The 21,862-nt window shown below is 35.2% G+C and overlaps 1 protein-coding gene across 1 annotated transcript in view; it reads left to right on the top strand.

Moving 5' to 3' along the window:
* The first annotated feature begins 907 nt into the window (after window positions 1–907).
* The window catches only part of LOC110314203, a 24,202-nt gene continuing 3,247 nt past the window's right edge, over window positions 908–21,862 (top strand). The window contains exons 1-3 of the mRNA XM_021188659.1: window positions 908–1,781; window positions 5,462–5,551; window positions 16,791–19,225. Of these exons, the coding sequence (XP_021044318.1) occupies window positions 908–1,781; window positions 5,462–5,551; window positions 16,791–19,225 (3,399 nt within the window). The remainder of the gene's footprint in view (window positions 1,782–5,461; window positions 5,552–16,790; window positions 19,226–21,862) is intronic.

Genomic DNA, 21,862 nt, shown 5'->3' on the forward strand with positions numbered 1-21,862 from the left:
TCCACCTAGATTTGAAAGTAAAAATACATCTACTTTCATTTTAAATTTCACTTTAAACATACTTGTTCCCTAAATGTTGATATATTGACTCTATAGAGACAAGAAAAATCACATATTAACAAGTATTCTTTCTATTCAGGGAAATAACTTTAGGTACAGTAGAAAACAGTTAATCTGAGGGAAAGATGCTAGTGGTTGTAAAATCAGCACATTAATATTCTTATTTTGTGAAATAAAAGCTTAGTGGGTATTTTGTTTGTTTGTTTGTTTATATCATGAACAGAAGGAATATGTGCTCCATAATATGGTCTGTCATAAGAATTAAATAGAGCCATAGTGATACCAACTGGTAAATATTTAAACATATATTCACGTTCTTTTTTCTTTAAGTGATGAAGGAGCATTTACACTGGAATATGACAAAGGATACAAATCTGAAACAGAAATTCAGGATACAGATGCGTTTGAAACTTTAGGAGGTTCTTTTTATTATAAAACTCTCCAAGACCTAACACTAATTGAAAGTGATACACCTCTTATGGACTCTGGTTCTGAAAAGTGTGTGATAGATTCAGACTCTGATAGAGCTGTTGTCTCAGATTTTGAGTTAGAAGAACAATCTAAAGACTCTGGATCAGTAACATGGGGACCGGACTCTGACTCAGAAATGTATCCAAGGGATTCAGACTCTAGAAAACACTTGTTTAAAGAAGAAACTTGTCAGCTAGATTCAGTCTCTGTTGAAGACTTGACCAAGACTGGGAAACACCTGGTGAGAATTGAACAGTGCCAGATGGAATCTGGATCTCTGAAACACTGGATGACCTCAGGCTCAGAAAAGTCCCTGGAAGATTCTAACTCTGAAAGTTTCTCTGACAATGAAAGACAGAAAGAAGAAAACTTCCAAATGGCTTCAGCTTCTTTACAATGTCTGATGGAATCTGAAAAAACAAAGATGGAGAATGAAAATTTGTGGATGATCCCAGATTCTGAGAGTTATTCAGTGGACTCACACACAGAAAAAGGTAGAGCATCAGTATCTAAAGTACGTCTTATACAAGTTGATGAAACAGAAAAACCAAGAACTAAGAGATATTTGATGGACTCTGATTCTGAAACAAGTGGGACAGACTCAGATTCAGAAAGATGTGAGCTAGCCTCAGCAGCTGTGAAATATTTCATAGATACAAAGACATTTCACCAGAGCAGTGCTAGCAACCTGTTCCCAAAGGATTCATGGTCTGAAAGTAGAACAATAAACTCAGACTCTGAAAGCCCTGCGATGTCCTCTGATTCTATGAAATACATGAAGAAAGCTGAAACATGCAAGAGTACCTGTAATTTGGAAAGGCTCAATGTGGCTCACAAGTCTGAGTCTCTACAGAGCTGGTTAGATGCTAAAAGAAAACAATTAGATTCTGATAATGCTGGATACTGGGATAGCTCTGGAAGATATCAGTTTAGTTCTATAGTACCTCAAGAGAGCATTGGAAAACGTCAGGGTGACCTTCAAACTTTTCAGCATATCACTGAAAAAAAAGAAGTAGGATCCAGTTCTGATAAACATCAGACACAATTTGGAAATGAAAGAGAACAAAATGAACCTGAAAGTAAAAGATACCTCATAAAGACAGAGAAGGGATTCGACAATGAGGGGTTTCAAATGGATGTGGAAAGAGAAGGATATCTTGTGGAGTCTGATGTCCACGATTCAGAATATGAGGCACACCTTCTAGAAGCACACCGGCTTGGTGCTCGTAGAAAGGAGAATCGTCCTCCAGGTAAGGTAAAATGTATGTGGCCTCTAAAAATATATTAGACATTTTATTAATAACATCACAACATTTCCAAAAATGGCAGTAGCATTGGTAGATTTGGGGCTGAAACCACGTAGGAAAACCATTGAGTGATTCAGAGACTAAACATCTTAATCCCAGATTTTTTTTTTTTTTTTTTTGGTTTTTTGGGACAGGGTTTCTCTGTATAGCCCTGGATGTCCTGGAACTCACTTTGTAGACCAGGCTGACCTCAAACTCAGAAATCCGCCTGTCTCTGCCTCCCGAGTGCTAATTAATCCCAGATTTTTATTTCACTTTTAAAATTAGCAATACCATCTTGCTTTAGGTGATTTTTTTATTTCTTCATTTTAAAAGGAGTAAAGTTAAAATGCCTATAGAAACAATATTAATAGTGGCCTATGAAATAATGTTAAATTTAGCTCATCCTGGAACAAGTAAAAGAGTTTTGCTATTTAGTTTTTATAAAAAGATTTAAGTATAGAAGCCTAAGTATATCAGCTTTCAAAATATCTTTTGTTTCTCATAAAGGTTTTCCTTGAGCTCCATAATTATCAATGGATAGTTTTTATTTGTCTGTTACTCATGTTTATCATAAAATATCATAATTCTCAATTCCCTAATTCTCAATTCTCATCTTGTGGGTTGTCACCCTTTTGGAGTCAAATGACATTTCACAAAGGTCACATATCAGATATTTTGCATATCAAGTACCTACATTAAGATTCATAACAGTAACAAAATTACAGTTATGAAGTAGCAAGGAAAGTATTTTATGACTATGAGTCACCACAAATAGGATGAACTGTAAGGTTCACAGCATTAGTAGGACTGAGAACCACTGCCCTAGATAATTTAATTAACTCTTTAAAACAAAGGTATATGCCTTATGTAGAGGTACTATGAACTACTCTAAGCATTTTATATGTGCTGAGTAGTATTGATTCAGCATTGCTAGTTAAATAATTCTCACAGATTTTATATATGCAAATTAAGTCCTCCCAATACTAGAAGGTAGGTTACTATTGCCATTTTTGTTTTACTTTGGAGAAACTGAGGCACAAATAAGTAACCAAAGTAGCACAGTAAATAGTAGAGTGTGAATTCATACTTCAGAGTTTATGTTGTTGACCATGAAGACGCACTATCAGTCAACTCCAAGAGGTATTTCCCATTGAGAACCATGATAATTCTAAGTATAAGTTATTTGTCTTGTACTCTAAATTTAAGCTTATCTCAATATAGTGCCTTAGTTTACAAGCATAATTATAAATGTATTTTCACATTTTTATCCTTAGGATTTTCTAATTTATAAAAACAGATTTTAAAAATCTGAATGGACTGTAAAAAAAGATTAAATAATAAATTAAAAAATCTGAATGTTACCACAGGCTTCTAATCCTAGTGTTGTGGATGCAGAGATGGAAACATTACTAAGGCTCCATGGCCAGCCAGCTAGCCTAGGTTAATCAGAATGTTCCAATTCTCATTGGGAGGCTCTGTTTAAAACACAAAGTTGAAAAACTTCTGAGGCAAGACACTTAATGCTTACCTCTGAGCTCTACCAACATGCATACATGAATGCATGTTTATGTGCACATATATGTGCACCCATAGCTGTGAACAAGCACACATGAATGTGCACAAAATAAAGAGCAATAATTATATAGTATGTATGTGTGTTCTACAAACATGGTAGAATTGTACCTCAAAATAGAATGACATCTTCCTTAAATTGTCACATGTGTCATTAATGACACAGCAAGATAGAATACAAAAACTCCTAGTCTAGTATTTTCTCTGTGAATTTAGGAAGCTTATAATTGAGTGTCTTAGTTAGGGTTACTATTGCTGTAACAAAACACCATTACTAAGTTAACTTATAATAGGAATCATTTCATTTGAGCTTACTTAACTTGTCTATTATGATGGGGGGCATGGTAACAGTAAGGCCGGCAAGCATGGTGATCAGTCACTAGCTGAGAGTTCACATCTGATCCAAAGTTTGTAGGGTAAGAGAGAGAATGAAATTGGCCTGGCATGGGTATTTGAAAGCTCAAAGTATAGCTCCAGTGATACACATCCTCCAAAAAGGTCAAACCTACTCCAACAAGGCCACATTTCTTAATCCTTCTCAAACAGTTCCTCTTACTAGGGACCAAGCATTCAAAGATATGAGCCTATAGGGGTCATTCTTGTTCAAACCACCACACGAGAAAATATTATTTGCTCTGAAACTGATCAGTTAAGTATATTTTCTTTCAGTTTGCTTGGATCAAACTAAGAAAATATACTTGTCAAATTTCTTAATAATTAACAAAAAGCACAGCAATATATCAACAGTTTTTTAAAACTAAAATGCATACTTACATTTAGGAAATGTGATATGTTATAGTCCTTTCTTCTCTTAATATAATCTTTTCTCAGTATGTTTTCTGCTTTGCTTTATATGTAAACAATTTACAAAGTCTCAAAAAACTTTCAAGTCTTAGGGTATAGAAATCTATGTAAGTTTTAGAATTTTAGAAAAATATTCTTTGAATTTTACAGATATCATACATGTTGCCTCTAGAATGCTTAATCACAATTTCTTATTTCTCAACTTATTTTGAAAATAGGCTTTTCAGTTTACTTGGTTAAGATACCATGCACTCAAAAGTTCAAAAAATAGTCAAAAAACATTTTTGAGGGGAGTATCTGGGATTCATCACTCATGTTTACCTATTATATGTTTAAAATATAAATATATACTGCAAATGTGATTTTTAATATTATTTTATTAGATAATTTCTTTATTTACATTTCAAATGTTATCCCCTTTCCTGCTTTCCCCTCCCCCTGCTTCTATGAGGGTTTTCCCCCACCCACCCACCCACCAACCCACTCACCCACTGACCCACTCATTCACTCCTACTTCCCCGCCCTAGCATTCCTCTACACTGGGGCATCAAGTCTTCCCACTGATGTCTGATAAGACCATCCTCTAGAACATAATGCAGCTGGAGCCATGGGTTTTTAATTCTACAATTGAAATTGAAATTTCTAAGTATAAGGGAATTGTTCTTACTTGTATGTCTTCTTTAACAAACTGTTGATAAATTTGCTATGTTTATATGGTATCTGACATTTCCCATTTCATTAATAAGTAAAAGATGTTTATAAAACAGACAAAAAACCTATTCTTTGTGCTAAACATCTGTTCATTTCAGAATGAGCAATAATTCTTAAGGAGGCCTTTACTACATATAGCTATTCTCATTATAACAGCAATGAGTTGTAAGGAAAAGAGTTTACTTATCTCCAGCAACTAAAGCTAAAGTTACTTGACATCTGGGACTCTGCACACTAAATTGTTATTTATTTTTATTTTTAGCTAACTAGTCTATTATTATGAACTTCTTCGAAGTTTTTAGACATGACTATGTTTTAATTATTACTTAGAGTTATGCATGTCATAACAATTTAAGCTTCATTTTTAATATGGCTTTAGTACACTTTGTGAAATTTGGTAGTAGGAACACCATTATAGATAAGTATATCTTGAAAATGATGTTACAGTACCAAAACAAGATTTTTATTGTGGAATTATATAGTAAACATTCTTTTGCACAATATCATTTTAGTAATAATTGAAAAATAACTGAATCCATTTAATATGATTCTAGGGTTTTGGAGACCCATTACCCTGCCTCCTAAGCTTGCCCAGGAAAAGAAAACTGAAGAGCAAAAGTCTGTACAGCAAAAGGATAACAGAGGTGAGTATATTCAGTAGGAATTGTCTAAAAATTTAACCATGTTATTTATTAATATTTGGGAAAATTCATTCAGAATCTGAAGTGTTAGAGCTATTCCGAGATAATATCCAAATACAGTGATGCTATAAGAGGATTCACTTGATATAATACATAGTAATATTTAAGTTTATAAACAAATTATATGTATGTATAAATATTAAATATAATACTCATTAACAAGAAGCATATATTTAATAAATATTACTTTGTAAAACTTTGGCACAATATGTTGCTAATTCATTGTTGAATCTTGTAAGTCCCTTCCCAACTCAATCTAGATATCAGCCAAAGGCCAAGGAAACCTTATTGTCTGTTTGAGAAAAATTCATTTGTTTTTATATTAGGAAACTAAATTAATTTTACATTTTAAATAAATTTTTAAAAAGATTTATTATTATGTGTAAGTACACTGTAGCTGTCCTCAGATGCACCAGAAGAGGGCGTCAGACCTCATTACAGGTGGTTGTGAGCCACCATGTGGCTGCTGAGAATTGAACTCAGGACCTTTGGAAGAGCAGTCAGTGCTCTTAACTGCTGAGCCATCATTCTAGCCCTAATTTTGCATTTTTATTACTATAAGTTTTCTTAGATATTTTGGTTATATTCAAGTTATTTTCAATATGTGGAAATGAATGTTTGTGTGCTATGGCTTCAAACAGATTTTTCATATCAATTCTTTGAATAAGGATGATCCATGGACACTCATAAAAGTTACCTTTTGCCTTCTGTAAAAAAAAAGAAAAAGAAAAGGAATAGCTTTATTAAATCGTTACACAGTTTGTTGCATTAAACCTTCTCCAAGTTGGTTTTTCAGGAAAATTGTTATTAATAAAACCCCAATATTGAATGACATCAGCTGCATAAGTGAGCTCAGTTTATGCTGTTTAATTTTCCCTCATCTAGTTAGAATAAAAGTCCCTTACTAGAAAGTTCTATTTATTTCAAGCTCAGATCTTATCATAGTTGTTAGAGTATGCAAACAAGAAGTACACATTTGATGCCCTTGTAAACATATCAAATAAAATATCTTAATCATACAATAAGGATTAACAGAATTCCCACCATGAGATATATACTTCCTTAGGGTTTTCAGTGTAACCCAGTTAAGTCAATTCTGTCTGTATTCAGAACAACTGCATAAAGGCTGACAGTTCCAGGTAGTTTTGCTTGCCCAGCATATGAGTCAACACATTGAAATGTTCTATTTTCCTTGTATGTCCATGAAATGTGTTGGAATTAATCTGTCTATCCCCTACCATGTCATGTTCAGTGCTACCTGGTGTGATATTAGGGTCAGCAGACAAGTAAATTAAAATAACTTATACTACCTCAAATAGTTAGCTAAGAAAGTTAGTTGTCCTTCAGATACAGGGGAAACTTAAAAAAACACTTATAAAAGGCAAAGATCATTAAATCCTCTATTAGAAGTCCCTGTCCACATTTGTAAAGCTTATGAACTATTGATATAAAATTAATGTGTGGTATCAGCAATATCCATATTTTATTCTCAGTTATCTCATACTTTACCAAGATCTTTTGTCTTGATTGGGTTTTATGAAAATCTAACAAAAATATTTTTGTAGTAAAATTATATACAACTTAACCAGAAATACAAGTCGTGAATCTTTTAAAACCTTTGAAAATGACTTTACATGACATTTTATTATTCTTAGTATGATGTGATGGCTACCTTATAAATGATAGATTCATTTTGGGGGATAGCTGTATTTAGCAGTCAAATTTCTACATTAAAATATGAAAACAGTAGATAAATAAAGGAAATCTGGCTCTTAGTGCATTGTTATAAACCATTTGAAATTTGAAATTGCATACAAGGCAGCAGCAATGAGACAAGTCCCAGAGATGATACAAAGTCCAATATATTAGGAATGATTACACTCCTTGTGGTGTTGTCTGCCTAAGTGTACAGTATAGACAAAAAATGCAATTTAAGAATGCAATCAGTCTCTGTGTTCCAAATATAAAGGTTATTAGACTCATGTTTTCAGATTGATTAAAGGACAAATCCTTCCTGTAAACATTTGTACATGACCCAGAAAGAGCATAGCCCTCATCATATTTTTTCTTTAATTTGTTGGCACATATAGGAGTGTCCAAATTCTGACACACATAATGGCAGATTCTGATTTTTTTTCATTACATAGGGTGATTTCTCTTTGACACAACTTAGTATTGGGTCTGAAATAGCAAGTATAGTAGAGTTTGAGTGTGGATTCAGTTCATGTCATATGAAGTTAGTAACAAAAAAAGTCAACAACTGGCAGAGCCTCTCAGGAGACAGCTGTATCAGACTCCTGTTGGCATCCACAATAGTGTCTGGTTTTGGTGGTTTTTTATGGGATGGATCCCCAGGTGGGGCAGTCTCTGGATGGTCCTTCCTTCTGTCTCAACTCTGAACTTTGTCTCTGTAACTCCTCCCATGGGTATTTTGTTCCCCCTTCTAAGAAAGACCTAAGTATCCACACTTTTGTCTTCCTTCTTCTTGATTTTCATGTATTTTGCAAATTGTATCTTGGGTATTCCGAGCTTCTGGGCTAATATCCACTTATCAGCCCTATAGGAGGAACAACAATATGAACTAACCAGTATCTCCAGAGCTCCCTGGGAATAAACCACCAACCAAAGAAAACACATAGTGGGACTCATGGCTCTAGCTGCATATGTAGCAGAGGATGGCCTAGTGGGTCATCAGTGAGAGGAGAGGCCCTTGGTCCTGTGAAGGTTATATGCCCCAGTATAGGGGATTGCCAGGGCCAGGAAGCAGGAGTGGGTGTGTTGGTGAGCGGGGAGGGGGGTGGTGGGGAGAAAGGATAGGGGGTTTTCAGAGGGTAAACTAGGAAAGGGGATAACATTTGAATATAAATAAAGAAAATATCGAGTAAAAAATAGTTATGTATGGGGAAAATTAGTTATGTATGGGTCCAGATCAATTGAGACTGCTGGTCCTCCTACAGGATCACCCTTCTCCTCAGCTTCTATCAGCTTTCCCTAATTCAACCACAGGGGTCTGTCCATTGGTTGAGTGCAAATATCTGCATCTGACTCTTTCAGCTGTGTGTTGAGTCTTCCAGAGAGTGGTAATGCTAGGTCCCTTTTTGTGAGCACTCCACAGCCTCAGTAATAGTCTCAGGCCTTGGGACCTCCCCTTGAGCTAGATCCCACTTTGGGCCTTCTTTTCCTCAGGCTACTCTCCATTTCCACCCTTGTAATTCTTTCAGACAGGAACAAATATGGGTCTGAGATGTGACTGTGGGGTGGCAACCCCATCCTTCACTTGAAGTCCTCTCTTCCTGCTGGAGGTGGGCTCTATAAGTTCCCTCTCCCAACTATGGGGCATTTAATCTAAGGTCCCTCCCTTTGAGTTATCCTTGTTCTTAATAGTTAAATAATATTCCATTTTTTCAGTTTCTGTTGTTATATCTCTCTTTTTATTTCTGATTTTGTTAACTTGGATACTGTCTCTGTGCCCTTTAGTTAGTTTGGCTAAGGGTTTATCTATCTTGTGGATTTTCTCAAAGAACCAGCTTTTGGGTTGGTTGATTCTTTGTTTCTATTTGGTTGATTTCAGCCCTGAGTTTGACTGTTTTCTACCTTTTAATCCTCTTGGGTGTGCTTGCTTCTTTTTCTTCTAGGGCTTTCAGATGTGCTGTTGTTAGTGTAGGATCTCTCCAGTTTCTTTACCAGGGCACTTAGTGCTATGAATTTTCCTCTTAGCACTGCTTTCATTGTGTCACATAAATTTGGGTATGTTGTGCTTTCATGTTCGTTGACTTCTAAAAAGCCTTTAATTTCTTTTTTTTTTTTTTATTTCTTCCTTGATCAAGTTATTGAGTAGAGAGTTTTTCACTTTCCATGCATATGTGGATTTTCTGATGTTTCTGTTGTTATTGAAGATTAGCCTTAGTCTGTGGTGATCTGATAGGAGGCATGAGATTATTACAATCTCCTTGCATCTGTTGAGGCTTGTTTTGTGATTGATTATATGGTCAATTTTGGAGGAGGTACCATGAAGTGCTGAGAAGAAGTATATCCTTTTGTATTGGGGTGAAATGTTCTGTAGATATCTGTTAAATCCATTTGGTTCATAACTTCTGTTAGTTTCACTGCTTCTGTTTAGTTTCTGTTTCCATGATCTGCCCATTGCTGAGATTGAGGTGTTGAAGTTTTCCACTATTATTGTGTGAGGTTCAATGTGTGTTTTGAGCTTGAGTGAAGTTTCTTTTATGAATATGGTTACCCTTGCATTTGGGGTATAGATGTTCAGAATTGAGACTGTCTCTTGAGGGAATTTTCCTTTGATGAATATGAAGTGTCCTTTCCCTTCTCTCTTGAAAACTTTTGGTTGAAAGTCTATTTTATTGGGTATTAGGATGGCAACTCCCACTTGTTTCATGGGACCATTTGCTTGAAAGAATTTTTTTTCCAGCTTTTAACACTGCGGTAATAACTGTCTTTGTCATTGAGGTGTGTTACTTGTATGTAGCAAAATGCTGGATCCTGCTTGCTTATCCAGTCTGTTAGTTTATATCTTTTTATTGGGGAATTAAGTCCACTGATATTGACAAATACTGTTATGTTTGTTATAGTTGGCATTATAGTTGGTTTTGTTGAGAGATGATTAATTTTTTTTTCCTTCATGCGTTGGAGGTTTTCTTCTAGAATCCTTTATAGTGCTGGATTGGTATATAGATATTGTTTAACTTTGGTTTTGTCACAGAATATTTTGTTTTCTCCATCTATAATGATTGAGAATTTTGCAGGGTACAGTAGCCTGGGTTGGCATGTGTTCTCTTAGGGTCTGCATGACTTCTGTCCAGGCTCTTCTGGCTTTCATAGTCTCTGTTGAGAAGTTTGGTGTAATTCATATAGGTCTACCTTTATATGTTACTTGGCCTTTTTCTGTTATATTTTTTAATATTCTTTCTTTGCTCTGTGCATTTAGTGTTTTGATTACTATATAACAAGAGGATTTTCTTTTCTGGTTCTTTGAACAAGGAATCCCTGCTTTCTTCAACTATTCCTATTATTCTTAGGTTTGGTCTTTTCATTATGTCCTGGATTTCCTGAATGTTTTCTGTTAGAGTTTTTTCAGTTTCAAATTTTGTTTGACCATTGTGTCAGTATCTTCTAAGGTATCTTGTACACCCAAGAATCTCTCCTCTCTCTTGTATTTTGTTGTTGATGCTTGCATCTTTATTTCCTGGATTCTTTCCTAGGTTTTACATTTCCAGGGTTGCCTTCATTTGCTATTTTCTTTATTGTTTCTACTTTCATTTTTAGGTCTAGAACCGCTTTGTTCAATTCCTTCATCTGTTTGATTTTGTTTTCCTGTATTTCTTTAAGGAGTTTATTTGTTTCCTCTTTAAGGGCTTCTATCTGTTAATCTGTGATTTCCTGTATTTATTTCAGTGAGTTATTTATATCCTCCTTAAAGGACTCGGTATCTTCATGAGATAAGGAGTTTAGGTCTGCATCCTGGTTTTCAGGTGTGTTTGTGTATCTAGGGCTTGCTGTGGTGGGAGAACTGGGTTCTGATGGTGCCAGAGTATATTGGCTTTTGTTGTTTATGATCTTGTGCTTGCCTCTTGCCATTTGGTTTTCTCTGGTGTTAACTGGCCTGGTTGTCTCTGTCTGGAGCCTGCCTTCTGTGTCCCTGAACTTCTGTGGGTCTCCTGGGAGGCCTGTGGCCCTGGCTGTAGCAGACCTCTGTTGAGGTCTTAGACAATAAGGTGTTCAGAGGAGCACATAAGCTGATGGTTTGCTCTGGCAGAAGGCACAGTAGTGGGGGTGGGGTGAAGATGAGTCCTGAGTCTACTTGGCTCTTCAGGGTTTTCAGCTGCTGCAGTTGTTTGGGAGCATCCCTTACCTGTGACCCTGGCTGTAGCTGACCTCCTGGAGGGAGTTCAGACTATAGGATCTTCAGAGGGGCAGACACACTGATGGTCTGCCCAGGTGGTAGATGCAGACCTGAAAGTCATATTATTTTTATCACTATATTAGCTTCATTTTAATTGAAAATATTTTTCTCCCATTGCAGGAGCAGTAAATTTAGAATTTTCAGAATTAGCATTACAACTTCATAGAGATTCTGGAAATAAAACAAATGTACAGACAGCTGCTTTAATGATAACAGTGAAGACATAACTTAGTGCATTAGTTCATTTTTTACCATAATGTAGTATATGAAGCAAGTTACAGTATAAAGAAAAGGTTTTTATGACATTGCTCTGAAGGTGTAAATTGAGGAGACTTGTCCAGGGATAGCATTTTGTTTAGCACAGTCCTAAGATCATACAGAGAAACAATAAGTAGCATGGAACACATAATTATCTGTGTGTTTTCTTGTTTCTTTCTCTTATAAAGCAATCACTATTCAAACTGGCAGTATTCACTTGAATGTGTTTAATATTATCACCTTTCAAAGATTCCATCTTCTTAATAATGCTTCCTTAGATTAGATGAGAACCTGTGCCCATCATTGTTTTACTTTTATTTACATCTGAATAATATTTGATTGTATATATATATATATATATATATATATATATATATATATATATATAAATTTCATTACACACATAAATTGATAGACATCAATGTTTATTCAACTTCTTAGCAATTGTGAATAGAGAAGAAAAATGAATGTGGATTGCAAGTATCTCTGTATGTTATAAAGTCCTTTAAATATATGTCCAGAATGGTATAGTAAATATATCTACTTCTAGTTTACTAAGAAAAATACAGACTGAATTTCAAAGGGGATGTACTACTTTAGCCTCCTATCAACAGCCTATAAGGGTTCCCTTTCACCACATCCATACCAGCAGTTCGTACCATTTGTACAATTCTTATGATGGCCATTTTCTCTTGGGTGAAATGGAATCTTAGAGTAATTTTAATCCTGCATTTCTCATAGCTCAGGGGATATGGCATTCTTTTTCAATAATCAACTAGAAATTTGTATTTATTGTTTTGAGAAATTTCTTCTCATTTCCTTAGTCCTTTAGAAACAAAGTTGCTATTCTCAATCCCATGTGGCTCTTTACTTCAGTTCACACCTCTCTTTGCAGAGTTCCCTGAGCCTCAAAAGGAGGGACTTGATGTAGATATCTTATTTAGGGCTGAGTGTCCCAACATCTCTCTTTTTCTGCATATTTTCAGGGTGTTGGTCTCTGTACTTAACTCTCTTGTGCTGCAGGAGGAAGCTTCCCTGATGATGGCTGAGGAAGACACTTGTCTGTGATTATAGTAGAATGTTGTTAGGAGTAATGTTATTGCTACATTCTTTAGAAGAACACTAGTATTTGTTTTTTTCCCTAGATCACTGGTCTTATGTTTTTAGCTACCCTAGCAGCATTGGGTATGGATTGAATATCAAAGCAAGTATTAGTTGGTAGTTCCCACAAGCTTTATGAAATTATTATACACAGTGTGTCTTGCAAGAAGGTCACCATTATAGACTGAAGGGTTTTTAGCTGGCTTGGTGTTTACCTTTCTCCTGTGGTAGCAAGCAGAGTACTATCCAGTACCATGATATTAGTCCATAGGGGTGAAGGCTCTAGTTAGGTACCAGATTAACTTCTCTATACTCAATTGAGTCACTTATGTGTTGTCTTTAGCAATAGGGCTTTACCATCAGTTTGTGGGAAACAGTCATAAATCCTTGGCAATAATCTAGGTTGTTTGAGGTTTCCAAAGGGACTTCTTCTTTGGTTAGCTCTATTAGATGTAACTAATTCATGGTACTAGAAGCTTAATGTGATGATGAAGTGTCCAATCGGGGCTCTGTCTCTCTCATTAAAATTTGTCTCTCAAATATTGAAATTTGGCAATTTCATGTAGATTGCCTTCATTTATGAATATATATTTAGGAAGCTTTTTCTGTATTAAGTATCCATATGACCCCTCAAATGGCCCGCAGTTTAGCGGTTTCCCCTTGTATTCTCTTCTTTTTCCCTCTTCCCTCCCATCCTTGTTTGATACTCCTGTACGAGCCACACTCTCACCTTGACAGTTCATAACTATATATTCTATTTCTTCTTCCTAGGTAAATGTATCCCTACACCCAGGCCTTTATTTTGTACTAAACATCTGTAGTAATATAGATTATCTCTTGCTTGTCAATGACTTTAACAGCTAGCATCCATTATAAGTGAATATTTGTCTTTCTGGGTCTAGGTTACCTCATTCAGGATGATATATTTTCTGGTTGCATTCATTGACCTGCATATTTATAAATAATGTTTTTTATTTTCTCCATTATAATTTATCTATTAATTCATTTTACATCATGATCATTTTACTCCCTCTAGGTCCCTCCTCATAGAATTTACCCCCCAGGCCATTCACTTCTCTCATGAGAGGGTGGAGGCCAACAAGGTATCCCCCTATCCTGGCATATCAAGTACCTGTAGGGCTAGGAGCATTCTCTCCCACAAGGCAGCCCAGTTGGGAGAACATATTCCACAAACAGGCAACAGCTTTAGGGAGATCCCCAGCTCTGTTGTTGAGGACCCATCTGAGATGCACATCAGCTATATCTATCTATCTATCTATCTATCTATCTATCTATCTATCTATCTATCTATCTATTTATCTATGCAGAGGGCCTATGTTCAGCCCTTATATCCTCTCTGATTAGTAGTTCAGTCTCTGAGAACTACCAACGGTCCATATTAGTTAACCTTTTTGGTCTTCTTATAGAGTTCCTATCCCCTTCAGGGCCTTCAATTCTTCCCACAACTCTACCATAATATTCCCCCAACTCTGTCCAATGTTTGGCTATGGGTCTCTACATCTGTTTCATTCAGCTGCAGAGTAGAGCCTCTCAGACAACAGTTATACTAGGCTCCTGTCTGCAAACACAATAGAGATGTATTAATTTTCATTGAATTCTAGAAAGTCTTTGCTTTGCTTTTTTATTTCTTCCCTGACCCAGAGATCATTGAGTAAAGAGTTGTTCAGTTTCCATGAGCTTTCCTTGTGTTTCTGTTATGGTTGAAGTCCAGCTTTTAATCCATGGTGTCTCAGGGGATATAAGCCTGTATTTCAGGTTTCTTCTATCTGTTGAGGCTTGCTTTGGTTTTGTATTTGGTCAGTTTTGGAGAAGGATCCATAAGGTGCTGAGAAGAAGGTATATTCTTTCATTTTAGGGTGAAATGTTCTGTAGATATCTGTTAAATCCATTTAGTTCATAACTTCTGTCAGTTTCACTGTGTCTCTGTTTAGTTTCTGTTTCAATGATCCGTCCATTTCTGAGAGTGGGGAGTTGAAGTCTCCCACTATTTTTGTGTGATGTGCAATGTGTGCTCTGAGCTTTTCAAAGTTTCTTTTATGAATGTGGGTGCCCTTGCATTTGGGGTATAGATGTTCAGAATTGAGACGTCATCTTGGTTATTTTTTCCTTTGATGAGTATGAAGTGTCCTTGACCTTCTCTTTTGATTAATTCTGGTTGAAAGTCTATTTTATTAGATAATAGCTTGTTTTTGTTTTGTCCTGTTTTTCCTTAATTTTTTTCTAGCCCTTTATTCTGAGGTAATGTCTCTCTTATTGCTGAGGTTTGTTTCTTGTATGCAGCAGAATGAGGGATCCTGTTTTTGCATCAATTCTGTTAGCCTGTCTTTTTATTGGGGAATTGAGTCTATCGATGTTGAAAGATATTAATGACCAGTGATTGTTAATTCCTGTTATTTTTTGTTGGTGGTGGTTTTGTGTGTGTGTGCGTGAGTTTGTGCTTTCCTTGGTTTGGCTCATATGGTATTATTTATTTCCTGTTATTTCTTAGGGTTAGTTATCCCCCTTGGGTTGGAGTTTCCTTATAGTATTTTCTCTAGGGCTTGATTTGTGTATAGAGATAGTTAGAATTTGGATTTATCTTGAAATATCTTGTTTTCTCCATCTAAGGTGATTCAGAGTTTTGCTGGGTATAGTAGCCAAGGATGGCATCTGTGGTTTTTTAGAGGTTGCGATATATCTGTCCAGGCCTTTCTAGCTTTTAGAGTCTCTATTGATAAGTCCAGTATTTCTTACAGGTCTCCCTTTTTAGGTAACCTGGCCTTTTCCCCCTGTGTCTTTTAGTATTCTTCCTCTGTTCTATAGATTTTGTGTTTTGATCATTATGTGCCAGAAGTATTTTCTTTTCTGGTATGGTTTAGTTAGTTTTCTCTAAGCATCTTGTATGTTTATAGGCATGTTTTTCTTTAGATTGGGAAAGTTTTCTTCTTTGATTTTGCTGAGATTTTCTGGCCCTTGGAGCTAAGATTTTTCACCTTCTATTCCCACTATTCTTAGACTAGGTCTTTTCATTATATCCCAAATTTCCTGGCTGTTTTGCATCAGGAAAATTTTAGATTTAACATTCTTTCACTGATGTATCCATTTCTCCTATTTTATACTCTTTGCCTAGGATTCTGTCTTCCTTCTATTGTATTCTCTTTTTTATTCAATTTTTATTAGATATTTTTATCATTTACATTTCAAATACTATCCCAAAAGCCCCCTATACCCTCCCCCTGCCCTGCTCCCCTACCCACCCACTCCCACTTCTTGGCCCTGACACTCCCCTGTACTGGGGCATATAAAGTTTCTAAGACCAAGGGGCCTCTCTTCCCATCTTCTGCTACATATACAGCTAGAGACACAAGCTCTGTGGGTACTGGTTAGTTCATATTTTTGTTCCACCTACAGGGTTGCAGATCCCTTCAGCTCCTTGGGTACTTTCTCTAGCTCCTCCATTGGGGGCTCTGTGTTCCATCCAATAGATGACTATGAGCATCCACTTCTGTATTTGCCAGACACTGGCATAGCCTCACAAGAGAGCTATATCGGGTCCTGTCAGCAAAGTCTTTCTGGCATATGCAATAGTGTCTGGGTTTGGTGGTTGTATATGGAAATTCTTATATAATGATTTCTTTTTTAGAGTGTAAGCTCTATCAACCTAAAAGAATGACTATCTGAAGTAAATGACCATATTTCATATATATCTTAAAAAGTGAAAATGACATTTAATTAAGCAGAAAATTTAGGGTCATTGCTTCTCCTTGAAAAATCAAATAAAAGTCACCATAATAATTTGAAGGAAATTATATTTTGTTTGCAAAGGTTTCTATTGTAATATGAACATTAATGTTAGACTCATACTTTGCCTACTTTTGCTCATACTATATTCTTCTCTCTTAGTTTCTGGAATTCAGCTAACAAGATACAAGAGTGAAGACAAAAATGTGAGATTCAAAGAGGCGTCTTCAAGTCTCAGTGACAAGCCACTCTCAAAAGAAAAGTTAAAGAAAAAGCATGGCTATAGCTTTTCTCCAGACTCTCACACATTCACAGATGAAAAGCATCACAGAAAAGCTAGCCGGAAAATATCTGTTTATAAGCGTCAATGCAAAGAATATAGATATTCCCATAGTTGTGAAAGTTTGAAGCATCAAATCAGTCCCATTCCCCTAAGTTTTGAGACTTGCCCCTCTAATATATCATCATTTGTTGGCAGCCCAACTTCTAAAAGTCCTAAGTCTGTCACAAGAAAGAAGCCTCGAAGAAGTATTACATATTCTCCGGAACTGGGAAGACAAAAATGCACTAGATGTTTTAGGGAAATTAGTAGCTCATCTTATCATAAATGCCTCACAAATTCTGATGATTCTGACTCAGACTCTCCATTACATGGCCAGGTTTCCTCACATTCTAAATATTCTCTGAGCTCTAAAACTATCAGACACTTCAAGACTTCTCGAAATCGCCCTTTATCTCAATCCCAGGATCCTCAGCATTCTGTAGTCGGTCACTGTTCTCTGCACAGGGAAGATTCTAAATATTCTATAGATTCCACCTCTTATTTACATTGCCAAAGTTGTGCATCTCTCCAAAACCTTAAGGGCTCTTCTGTTACACACACCATTTCTAAGAACACTAAGAAAATCATGGGCCAACATAATACCCAAGGCCACATATCAGCACCTGTAAGATTGTCTCAAAGTGAAAGCAAGTTCAGCCTTACTGCTCAACCTCAAAATAAGGATACTCCTGATGTCAGTGATAGAAATATCAAAACTGAGGCTAATGTTGAAGATAAACTTCTTTACAAAGATGAGACAGACCATGAAGATGAGACGAATACTGAAGTTGAAACAGATGGTGAAGATGAAACAGACACTGAAGATGAAGGTGATACCAAAGATAAGAAAGATCCCAAAGACAAATCTGACCCTGATGGCAGTGATCCCAAAGATGGCAACTCTGAAAATAATACTGATAGCAACAATGGGTCTCAACCTAGTGGTTCTTCTGGACCTACAGGTGGACCTGATTCCAGCAATGATGGTGACTCTAAAAATGTAACTGATCACAAGAGTGAATCTGACCCTACCATTGATAATGCTACCAACAGTGATGTTAAGTTGAAATATAGCACTGATGATACATGTATCAAAAATTTAGACAATGCTTCAGATCTGGCAGAATATTTCAATCATCACAACAATGCTGGCTTCAAGGGTAGCACAAACACAGCCTCTGGAAACAAAACTAGTACTGTACTGTACTATATTTCTGGTTCCAACAATGAGGACACTGGCCCTAGAAATATGATCATAAAAGGAAATACTGCTTATTCTGAGAATATTAGATTGCTTTTCAACCGTTATCAAAATAATGTCATTAAATATGAGAGTGAACCAAGCAGCAACCCAAGCCCCCAAAACAGCTATGGGCTCCCAAAAGACCTTGACTCTAACTCTAATATCAATAATGCTACTAAAAATACTATTAATCCTAACTATGTCGCAAAATTCAAGAGCACTGCTATTTACAAACAGACAGCTGCCCTAAACTATTATTCAGATATTAATGATGTCACAGGGTTTACATATGAAGTAAGGTCAAGTTTTGTAGTCAACTCAAACTATTTTGACAGAAAGAAATATGCTGCTAGACCCAGCTTTGCACTTCACACTATCAATGCCATTGATACAAATAATGTTATCACTTGTACTAGTGCTATTAGCTCTCAGTTTGCTTCTGAAAAAACCTCTGCCCTAGACACTAAACATTTCCCTAGATTTAGTCATTTCAGGAGTTTCAATGTTATCATCAGCCCAAATTATAATACTAAAAATATTAAGAATGCTAACAATTCCACTAGTATCAGCAGTATTAACAATCTACCTGCCACTGAATTAGAAATAAATATCATATTATCTGTTCTTAAAATCATTTATGAAAACATCCCAAATTTTATTGCTGGCACAAACTGTCCTGATTTTTTGATAACCTCAGAATTTTATGAACCCCTTGAGCTTTGTAGAGCTTACAAAATTTTTGATAACCAAAATATTGATGCTCCATTCCAAGACTCTTCTGGATACATGGACTCTGCTAATTCTACGTATACCACTGGGTCCATGGTTGCCCTTGATGCCAAAGAATCTGGCTTTTTAAAATATTTTTCTAGGATCCAGAATACAATTGGCATCAAGGATCCTTCTTCCCCTTTCAAGGTTTTTTCAAATCAAAATATTCCACTCCCTAGTTTCGATGTTATAGTGGAAGCTGAACTGCCAGATATTGTGAAGTTTACTATATCATCAGGTGCTGTGAATCAATTATTTAAGGTAAGTTAACTTAAATATACATTTCAAATTCATTCTCCATTTCTTGTAATTTTACTGCTAGTGTATTGAACATAGGTTTGAAATTATTTTATTTAGTTGGATACATAAACTGTGGAATAGAGTAGATAAGTTATCTAGTATTACTTATATGACACCTGAGTGTCAGGAGTATAAATTTCAATAGGAAATAATCTGTCTTCTATACATTTGGTGAACAGAAAAAATAGCATTGACTAGGCTTTAATAGATGTTTCTACTTCACGATTGTCTTAACAGTGTTTGAATAGTCCATAAATATAAACCTAGTCACAGGAAAGCTAGTAAAATTTTTACACATGTACCCTCCTTTTTGTTACATTCCTTTTCAGTGAAAGAGGAAATATGAAGGGAAGGATGGGGGAAAGGGACAGAAGGAAGGAGGACAAAAGAGAAGAATTATCTAAATTCATCATAAGTATTGTGAATGAAACCCTTTAACCAAAATCAACTTTGAAAACACTTGTGTTTTAAAAATGGGTATCTGAAGTAGCTATGGCATTCTAAACTCTGAATTATCTTGAAATAAATAGCACTTGACTTATTTTGATGACATATCAGAAAGCAAAGTTCCCTACCAGTAGCTTTTCAACCTTTAAATTAAAACCTGTTTGATTTATTGTTCTCTATAATAAGTAAACCTATATTTTTATCAAACATTTCCTCTAGTTGTCTGAATTACATACACAAATTAAAGTTGCTGTGGCATTTGGAAACCTATATTTGACAACTGTAAAGCATAGTTATTTTTTACAGAACTATCAAAATGTTATTAGTGGGCATAATTAAATTTATATACATGGAATTTTAGCCCTTTTATATATTAGACAAGGTAAATAAATAAACTTAAATTTTATTTTAGTATCTGGATAAATGTTTACCTTCCTCTAATTTGTTTTCCATAAAATAAGTTAATAAATATTATGATATATTTAGAATAGCACAGATTCAAATAGGCAAAATAGAAGTACAAACTTATCTCTTTCGTGTTTTCACTATAATAGAGAACAGTTTTATGTTTTTTTCTTCCAAGAGACACCATCTTCCTAGAAACAGGAAGAATGATCTCTAGGTTTTTCTTACATAAAATTAAGGGGAATGTTGGCTAGTATGAGTAACAAAAAATTTTGCTGAGATGAAAGTCTTTAAAATTAAAAGAGTTCTTTGTTTTTCTTTTTTCAGTTACTCTCTCAAGTGAATCTTTGTTTTCATTAGAATGAAGAAAATTAAATCTCTTTTATTCTTTTGGTATTTATGGCCAAATGAGAAGATGTTTTTATTAAAGTTTACAAGGTTTGAGGAATGCAGTTATCATATTGTGTTTTATGGTTAAAATCATGGCATTTAAGAACTGTCTCCTAAGGGAGACAAGACCAAATAGTCCTACAAAATAGGCTTCATTAACATAGAAAATAAATATTTCAAGTGCAAGGCCTTCATTTTTCTAAAATAAAATAAAATTAAGTTAAAATGACATTTTAATGAACTATATATCCAAATAAATACTATATCTGGTAATACTTTTTAATATTTATACTAGGACTAAACAGTTGAAATACTTACAACCAATTATAGTAGTTTCATTGGACATGAACAGATTTCACAGTAAATTGTGAATAGCTTTAGAAAACAATGCATTTTATGTGAGTTCCAAAACAAAATATTTTCTGTGAGAGTGATTGCATTCTTTTAGACATTTGATATCCCATATTTTCCTGACTTATACATTCACATTCATATTTTCCCATTGAAAACAATTATTTAGTGAACATGGGTGTATTTCTTATTCATACAATTAAGAAAATGAGAGAATTCCACTTTAAAGAACTCACATTTTTCTACCAATTATAAGTGAATCAAAACAACCAACCCAGGTCCAGCATACATGGTTAAGCCATTTGCATCTTTTTATTCAATTATTTAATAGACATTTAATATATGAACAATGCTGTAAACTTAAGAAATGGAGAGTAAGTTAAAAACATAGCTGCTGGTCCCTGAAGAACTCATAGTATACTAATCTTCATGAAAAAACAAGTACACGTTTGAAATAGCAGGCGAATAAAAACAAATTTAATAGCATCTGAGTTTCCAGAGTAGCTGAAAATACTGCCAGTGTATTTAAGGTAGTTTGAAGTATATGTGTAGGTTACCATTTTTTGTTACAAATTTTAAAATAATTAATGAGATCTCAGTACCCAGAGTCATCTCTTTTATGGCAATGGTTAATTTTCTCTGAAGTAGAACTATAGCTACGTTACTGAATGATTAATGTCAATAAGTTATCTAGAAGTTATATTATAAAAACAGAAATAATATAATTCTATATCTGATGAGATTTGAATGACTTTCAAGAATTTATTAGAACCATTCAGAACAAGCCATTTTGTATTTATAGCAGAATGTTTGAAGTACAAAATGATAACATGAAACAATTCAATATGCTAGTAGAGTCTATTAAAATGAGAAACATAAATACATAGTAGGGCCGGGTATGGTGGTGCACGCCTTTAATCCCAGCACTCAGGAGGCAGAGGCAGGCAGATTTCTGAGTTCAAGGCCAGCCTGGTCTACAAAGTGAGTTCCAGGACAACCAGGGCT

This window comes from Mus pahari, chromosome X, assembly GCF_900095145.1.
Source record: "Mus pahari chromosome X, PAHARI_EIJ_v1.1, whole genome shotgun sequence".
NCBI classification, from domain to species: Eukaryota; Metazoa; Chordata; class Mammalia; order Rodentia; family Muridae; genus Mus; species Mus pahari.